At 40.3% G+C, this 9,324-nt stretch overlaps 1 protein-coding gene across 1 annotated transcript; it reads right to left on the bottom strand.

Annotated features, from left to right (window-relative positions):
* Nucleotides 1–1,870: 1,870 nt before the first annotated feature.
* LOC134080878 (odorant receptor 131-2-like) lies at nucleotides 1,871–2,839 on the bottom strand. Its single transcript, XM_062537489.1, has one exon. It carries the CDS (start codon nucleotides 2,837–2,839, stop codon nucleotides 1,871–1,873), a length of 969 nt encoding a protein of 322 aa, XP_062393473.1.
* Between the last annotated feature and the right edge of the window lie 6,485 nt (nucleotides 2,840–9,324).

Genomic DNA, 9,324 nt, shown 5'->3' on the forward strand with positions numbered 1-9,324 from the left:
GTACTGCTCCAGTGTTCTAATTTTTAGAAAATAATATGGTAGGCTTAAGACAGGAGAGGGGTTTTAAAAAAAGTGGTGCTCATTAAATACAGGCATTTTCAGCCTTTTTTTAGGAGACGTCTATCCACATTTGAAGAGCCATATATCAGAAACTAAACAAGATACCAAGCTAAAATGTTGGTTTTCCTCTAATGAGACATGAAGGAACATTTTGACTAAAAATCAGGAAAAACTGAGAACCATGGTGTCGGACCTGTTCCAACTGATATGGAATTGCCCATATGGCAGCCATCTTGAATTTTTGGACAACATTTAACATGCCCCATGTCTTAATCTGTTTCAATAGGGGTTCTGACCAGGAATCCATTGAGAAAACTTTGACAGAAAACTAGGCCCAAAAAGTTGAGCAAATGACCTGTCTACTAGTGTCACAAATATGGAGCGCAAAAGTGGCAAAAAGTCATTTCTCATCACTAAATAAAAATTGCCATTTATTTCTGGAAGGCACACACCACATATTTCTGTAAATTGCCCAGCCCCAAAGTATATCTCCACCATGGTTCTCATATTGCCATTTTTAGGGCAGTTAGGCCTACACAACCATGCAAGTATTGTCGAGCTGTCAGCTTGCTGTGGTGAGATATACTGTACGTCAAAATGTAAGAATTTGTATAGTATGCTTTTTACATTTTTATTATTTAAAAATCTAAATCAAATCAATGCAAGTTTTTATACATAAAAGTGTGGCAGATCTTGGTAGTCTAGACTGTGCTGAAAAAAACAATATGTAGCATGTGTGAATGGCACTTAGCCTACAATGACCAGGATAAATGCTTCTAACTAGAGGTAGTGAAAATGCTTTTAAAACTGTCTAGGGCTCATAGGGTTAAAAATGAGCGTAGCACTCTAGAATCTTTGGTTAACACTACGGTATGACGTTAGCAATAGCCTGAAGATACTGTAAACCAAACTAGCTTACTTAAGCTAGTAGGCTAATGGTATAAATTAGTTCCACTGGCATCAAATACAGTATATCAGACCAGACATTATTAGTGGGTACAAAATAATAAAATCAGATAGTAAATAGTTTATTTTTTCTCATCTACTTTGTACAAATCCAAGATAAATAACGTCACACAAATTACATTTCAACAGATTCAGCAATCATTTGGCGATATCGGCAGCCATGTTTCTTTTGTTTTCACAGCTATTTCAGACGTTGCCGCAAAGTATCATGGGTAGAAGGCAGCTTGAAGTGTACATCCAAGCTGCCTTCAAAATTGACATTTCTCCCGTTTCGAAGAGAGGCATAACTGAGTAATCTGCAACTTTTCACAATCAGATATTTGTTGTCATAATTTGTACTCAACAATATACATTTACGTTAATTAAGATAACTTCATCTTAGCAAGCTGCCGGCTAACTCCACTCACGAGCGTTGGGAGGTTTAAGTGATCCTACCCGATAGCCAGAGTTACTCAGTACTGTTAAAGGCGATGTGGGCATAACACAGAAAAAGTCCTGTTAAGAATTGATGTACCCTTTTGTACCATATGTTATGGTAAAAAGACTCCTGTGTGGCACTTTGATTAAAACTTAGATGCTGAATGCCTGAAATCACCACAATATGCCCAGATATCACTGTCAAAGATTATAATTTACCAACTATTAAAGTGATGCTGACAAACAGCGTCATAACAGTGAAAAGCTGACAAACAGCGTCATAACAGTGAAAAGCTGAATAAAACAGAAGTGCAGTCTTAAATTCCTATTGCTGATGTTTAGCATTATATTCACATATCATGCATGGAATATTACATTCATTTTTAACAAACTAAAATCACTGCACTCAATCTCAAAGGTATATTTGTTATAACTTTTCAGATATAGTGGGCTTGACCTTTTGGGTTCCACACCTGACATAGTAGAGGAATAAGGGCCGAACAGCATCGTCTCTCAGACCGTAAATCAGGGGGCTCAGACACCGAGGCAGAGTGAGAACAAAGAGAAAGTTCAGGTAGCGCAGGTCCATAAACAGTCGACTGCTGCTGGTCATAGCCAGGGCTCTCTCTATGGTTCCAAAAATAAATGTGTTAACACAGAGAACTAATTGGACAAGATGGAGCAGTATGGTCTTATGAGCCTTCTTGGCAGATTCTTTATCAACTGAGGCAGATCGAGCTGCAAGCACAACATTAATGTAGGTGAAAATTAAAATGGCAGTTACCATCACAAAGAAAAATATGTTAAAGCCCTGAAATGCATCCATTTGCCATGGTGACACAAGAAATCTCTCTCGATAACAGAACATGGGATCTTTAAAAGATGCTGGACTCACTATCAGTCCATAAATTATATCGATCGACATGTTTAACATACTGAAGTGCCAGATGAGCACAATAGAAACACCTGTTGTTTTTCGGGTCACCATCTCACTGTGTCTTAATGGAAAACAAATAGCCACGTAGCGCTCAAGCGACATCACAGCCAGATTCAATGCAGTATTGCAAAATGTTGCCACTCCCACCAACGAGATCAGTGCGCAGACGGCCTTAGGAATCAGTTGCGCATTCAAGGACAAAATATAGAGCAATATGGAGACCATTAACTGAACACTATCATTACAGAGCATGTGGGCAAAGAGGATATAGCGAGGCAGCTCTCTTAACTTAGGCTTACTCAAGAGAGTGTGAAACATGATGCTGTTGATGCCTGTGAAAAACAGGGACATGAGAGTGGCAACAACAAGTTTAGTCAGCGGCCCCTCATTCAGTTTCACCCTAAACATCTGCTGATGCACCAGGGCAGAGCCTTCACTGGACTGGTTAGCAATATCCATCATGTGCTATTCATATATTATTTAGTATTTATCAACATTTTGGTTATAAACATGTGAAGAGCTTGTTGCTACAGCTGTCTGGCATACAATACATTTGATTCAAGTAATTCTGGAAATGCATCGACATATTTAACAGACTTTAACAAGAAAACAAACACTCAGGTTAATGTCAGACAGCAGTATGTTGACGCATACTGCAGTTGACAAATATACACGTTCAATATTGCACTATTCACAGACATGTACAAAAATGCAAATATCTTACAGATTATATACAGTATCTCAAAGCAAGCACGTTTTAAACGCAGTTTAAAAAAAAAAAAAAAACATCTAAAGATAACAGCCAATAGCAGTGGCACGTTTGACAAGTAAAAGAGCATCAGTCTGGTTTGCTGTGGGTACAGTATGTGTGCGTGCTGAGGTGGTGAATTCAACAGTTCAGAAAAGTGATGTCATTTGGTAAACATGACTCCGATGAGCTGCTCTGTCCCCAATCTACGACAAGAAGAGAACTCCAGTCATCCCTCCAATGAAGTGAACCTCCAGATTTGGGTTGCTTGTTATAAGCATCTTTGATGTAAAGGGCTGGTGTCACAATTCCAGCCTTCATGGTCACATGTTCTCAAACATGCCCTCCCCGTCCCCTCCCCCCTCAGAGTCAAGGAAAATGTAAACAAAATGAAGGGAGAACGCCCATCATGGTGTCCAACAGTCTTGGGGCCTCACCTAAACATTTTAATTCAAATACATTGATCTTAGAGTGTGTGTACGAACAAATCCACGCCAAGGTTCAGATTTATATATAAAGAAATTGACTTGGAAAAGTGTACTTACTGTATCTTTAAGTCAGGTTTTAACTTGGCATACAAGCCTTTCCTAGTGGTAATGTTGTACAGCAGAGCCTAAAATCCAATTGTAATGAATTTTCAGAATTCCAAGACTGACAACCATTTCTTTTTTTTTGTGATTATGCTTTTTTATTTTCCATGAATAAAAAACACATCATACAGAGCATACGGATGAGAATATAAAATAAAATAAAATAAAGTAAAACAAAAAATACACATACAGAACACAACATCCTTAACAAACGCTGGCAGTTAACTCATTGACAGTAGAATATTCAAAAAAGCTCTTTAAGGGCAGAGGCTGTATACATCCAGGTGTTTACAGTGGTTGGCTTTGCCTTATTAATCTTGGCAGTCGTGCACTCAAGACACACTATGTAATGGAAAGAGACTATCCAAAATTGCCTCAGGTTTGTATCTGGATTTATCCACTGCTTTAATATGTTTCATTCAGCAATAGTAAACAAGGGTTCATATCCAAATATTGTCCTGTAAGATCATGTAACACAGCAATTATGTACACTGTTGAATCATTGGGCAGTCCCAAAACATATGTAGAAATGTTCCAGTGGTGTTAGTGTTACAGATACTGCAGTATGGATTGGGTGTAAGTTTCATGCGATATCGTTTGTAAGGTGTATAGTAGTAACGATGGATAGTCTTAAAATTAATAAGTACATGACTAAGGTTTTTAGAAGTAAGGCAAAGGTTTGACCACACTGTTTCCCAGTCTGGGTGGTATCCTAACCAAGAAAGTTCCAAATCCCAGGTTGACAATATTTGTAAAGGCTTATGAGTACTACTGAGTAAACTAGATGTACCGCAAAGCGATACACAATATGACCGGCGCTCAGTCCTGCACATTCTATCCGCAAATATCAAACACGCTTGTGTTTCCATCGCCTACTCCATCCCTACTGCAACTTTTATGAATGTAAATGAGTGCATGTGTGCGCTTGCTTTTGTGTATGAGTGCTTCTCTGTCTAGTGTGAGTGTGTGTGTTTTATGTGTCTCTGTGTATATGTTCACTGTGTTCTCTGCCGTCACTGTCACTCCAATATCAGATAACACACACACACACACACTCACATGCGCGCGTGTGCACACACACACACACACATACACAGGCACACACTCTCACACACACGCACACAAACACACACTCGCGCACACACACACACACACACACACACACACACACACAGGAACACCCAGAGAGAGAGAGAGAGAAAGAGAGAGAGAGAGAAATAAAGAGAACACACACAGAACATGCACATACACACATATACACACATGCAAACACACAGATGGGCACACAGAAATGCACCCACACACACAGGCTATAGTACATCACACACACACTCACTACTCAGGAACGCAGGTGTTCCTGCATGTTTGTTGCACCCAGAGCAACCATTCTCTTTTAAAACATATTTGGAAACTAGTTGATTAAAGGTTTCTAATGGTGTCACTTATATGTTTCTAGGACAAAAACTAGCAGAGATTGAGATGTTTGGAACAGTTTTTGAAATCCCCAGGGGGGGATTTAGACTCCAGAGGGCTAATACCACCATCTACTGGCCGATGGGTATACAGTCCTGAATGTACACATAAATCTATTTATTTTATAGCCCCCCATGGATGAAATTCCACAAAACTTGCCATACTCCCAGAGGGTGTCAGGTTAATCATACACATGACATTTGGTGCAGTTCATAACATCTCATCAGAAGATAGGGGCAATTAAAGCAATATTACATTTTTCAATTTTTACCATGGGGGTGCAAATCACAAATGACTGGTTATAAGCTAAGTTGATGCAAGCTCTAGAGAACAACATACCATAAACATTTTGTCATCCTCGGTGCCACGGTTCAGGTAGTTATGTAGGAAAAACTGTCATTTTTGGGCTTCGGGCGGGGGCAGCGCGGGGGTGGACTCCCGGGGACGAAACGAAAATTTTCCATAGAAGTCTACTGGGGCTACATGCCCACCAAGTTTCATGCGCTCCGGTGTTACGGTGTCCCGGGAATCGTTGACGAAAAATGACGGGAAAAAAGAATAATAAAAAAAAAAAACTTTGACAACAACTATATGACCGCTTCGCTAGCTACGCTAGCGGCGGTCATAATTATTATAGATAACAGTGACCGCCCCTCTAGGCTCTTTGGCAGGATCTGACAGAATTCCATGGCACGCCATAAGCATTCATAGCAGATCGCAACCTCAGGTACAAGAAAAAGAAAAAAACAGGTAGACTGCATTCTGTTTGGACATCCTGGAATGCGCGCAAACCTGACCTGTCAAAAATATTGGCGAAGGTAAGAACCCCTTTAGATGACCACAAAGGATAAACAAAAGGTTGTTGATCTGATAAAAAGGTAATTGTTCCATAGAGGAGACTGCTGAGAGAATTTATTTGAATGGCCTATTGCCTTTTCAGCACCATACCAAGCAGCTAAAGTGGATGAGATAACATTACCAAATTTATGGTGCGAGTTGCGACATCCTACTCCTGTGAAAGGCAGATCTTGAAGTCTATGGGGATGTACGATCGCAGATTCAATGCTTCTCCATGGCACTTTTCTCTCTGTGTCTGTCAAGGTTCGCATGGCTCTAATCTGAAATGCCCAGTAATAAAGCTTAAAATTAGGGAGGGCAAGGCCACCGTCCAATTTTGTACGCTGCAAAGCAGAAAATCTTAATCTGGGTCGTCTGCCATTCCAGACAAATTTAGATACTGCAGAGTCTAAAGCCCAACGCCCACCAGAAACGGCGTTCAGCGGTGTTCGGCGGTCTGGGCTTGCCGCGCAGGATTTTAGAATAGTTTTCTATCTCTGTGCGGCTGCTGCGCGGCAGACGTTTCCAGTGGGCGATGCTCCATTGAAAACAATGTAATTCTAATTTTTTTCGTGGCGCGGCGCGCCGCGTACGCTTCTGGTGGGCGATGGCCTTAACTCTTTAAAATATTTGGGAGGTGGCGTGAATGGGATCATAAAGAACAAGAAATTCAGGCGTGGTAAAATATTCATCTTGACTGTACTAATTCTGGCTTGCATTGAGATCTGAAGGTTAGTCCAACTTTGAAGATCAAGTTTGATTTTCTGACTGTATTCACTGAAATTCAACTGGATGATTCTTGACAGGCAATCTGTTATTTTGATTCCTAGGTATGTGAATGATTTAGTGAACACAATGTTGTTAGGAAGGGAAATTTACTAATTCTGGCTTGCATTGAGATCTGAAGGTTAGTCCAACTTTGAAGATCAAGTTTGATTTTCTGACTGTATTCACTGAAATTCAACTGGATGATTCTTGACAGGCAATCTGTTATTTTGATTCCTAGGTATGTGAATGATTTAGTGAACACAATGTTGTTAGGAAGGGACATTTGCTGAGAGATGTTGTTAAAGGCCATTAAGGAAGATTTATCCCAATTTATCATGTATCCAGACATTTTCCTGAAGTGTTGGAATAACTGTAAGACATTAGGTATAGAGTTTTTTAAGTCTGATAGGTACAAAATGATGTCATCCGCATACAATGATATACAATTATATATATAATATATAATGCTGAGAACCGAATAAAGTAATTGGAGCAATAACTTGGTTTTGTCTGAGAGCTTGGGCTAAGGGTTCCAGTGAAAGTGCAAAAAGGAGTGGTGATAGGGGACAGCCTTGACGACAGCCCCTCTGTAATGGAAAGGGTAGAGACTGATATGTGCCTGTTGAAATAGAAGCTGTTGGGTTACTATAAAGGGTTTGAATGGCATATATGAATTTTGGACCAAAACCAAAGTGTTTCAGAACTGTCCATAGTTAGTCCCACTCAAGTCTGTCAAAAGCTTTGAGGGCGTCAAGGGAAAAAACTGCGCAAGTGTCAGTATATGTGTGAGCGTGCTCAATGATGTGCAATAAACGTCTCATATTATCTGCGGCAAGCCGCCCTCTAAGAAATCCAGTTTGGTCGAAATGAATCAAAGTATTCATGAAGGGCTTAATATGGCAAACTAAGACTTTTGCCAGAATTTTAACATCACTGTTAATTACAGATATTGGGCGGTAATTGGAACAACTCAATGGATCTTTATTCTTCTTCTGTAATAAAATAATGAGCGCTATGTTCTGGTCTCTATGAAGCAAACCGTGTTTAATTGCGTAGTTCATAGAATTCAAGATTAGGGTCCCAACAACATCCCAAACAGCCAGGTACAACTCCGGGGGAATTCCATCAAGGCCGGGGGATTTCCCTTTTTTAAGAGATTTGGCCGCATTATGAAATTCCTCCAACAATAGAGGTTCTTCTAGAAGATCTCTGTCCTCCTCTGGTAAGGTGGGCAGGTTCAGGCTCTCCAAAAACATTTGCATGTGTGTCTGTCAAGAACCACCTCTGAAGAATACAGTGTGGAATAAAATGCTTTAAAGGTCCTAGGATCTGTGACTATTTTCCCATCACTGTTTTGTAACATATCAATATTCGCTCTGGACTCGGTTTCCTTTAACCTCAATGCAAGCAGATGGCTAGTTCTGTCTGAATGAAAATAATATTTTTGTTTAGTTGACTATGAATGATGAATTTGGCTTTGGACATTGACAGGCAATTGTATTCTTTTTTCAACAGTAACAATTTCTGAGAGGTCTCTTCTGAGAAAGACTGGGTCTGCTGGTGCTCCAAAGCCTAAATTGTAGTAGTTTCCCACATATATTATTCAGAAAGTGTGGGTCCGGCTCGTTCGGAGCGTAGATGGACGCCAACAGGAGTTTAGAGCCATTTAGAGTTACAGCTGCATACGCAAAACGGCCAAGGTTATCCCCTCCCTGTAAGTCTACTGACAAACGCAGTGATCTCTCTGCAAGTATCAACACGCCTTTGGTTTTATTTGGGGCGCACGAATGCGCCAAGAACTTGTAGTTTTTATTTTGGAAGCGGGATACATCCTCCTTCTTCAAGTGTGATTCTTTAATTAAATCTATAGCTACTGCTTTGCGATGCAAAAATTCTAAACAACGGGTTCGCTTATTATATTTAGATCAGCCATAGTCGACTGGGTTGTAGTACAGCAGGATTGGAAAAACCTTTCTGGAGAACAATACACCGTTCGGTGCCCTTAGAGCAAAGTGAAATTGCCAAAAATAGAGTCGCAATAGGCTAACGTTAACGGCTGCCAGCAAAAAAATAACAACACTCAAAACTATATACAAAACATACTTTACAAGCCGCAAGGTGTTCAAGAGAGCCCCTTTGGCTAGTATAAGGTTAAAGATTGTAGGAGACGTGGCTACTCCTAGCGATGCAACTCCCCACCCCACTCGTTACAGCAATGCACTATTCAACGGAAATAAGCAATATGGTGATAAGTCCCTCCGTAGGGAAAACAAACAAAAATCAGTCTGGTTCTAGATGCATACAAAAAGAGCGTAATAAACCTCAGCTATCGACCTAAACAATCGACTAGGCTAGTCTGACTGGTGCTCGTGCAGTCTATGCTAGTCTAAGGCAGGTGAGAGACAACATGACAACATTGGATTGAACGACACTGAAATGAAAAGCACAAAAGTCATACTTCACCCATAAGCTCTTGACTGGTTCAAATCTTACCTTAAAAGGCGTTCTTTTAGCGTGTCTTGGCAGGG

The sequence above is a fragment of the Sardina pilchardus genome, chromosome 5, assembly GCF_963854185.1.
Source record: "Sardina pilchardus chromosome 5, fSarPil1.1, whole genome shotgun sequence".
NCBI classification, from domain to species: Eukaryota; Metazoa; Chordata; class Actinopteri; order Clupeiformes; family Clupeidae; genus Sardina; species Sardina pilchardus.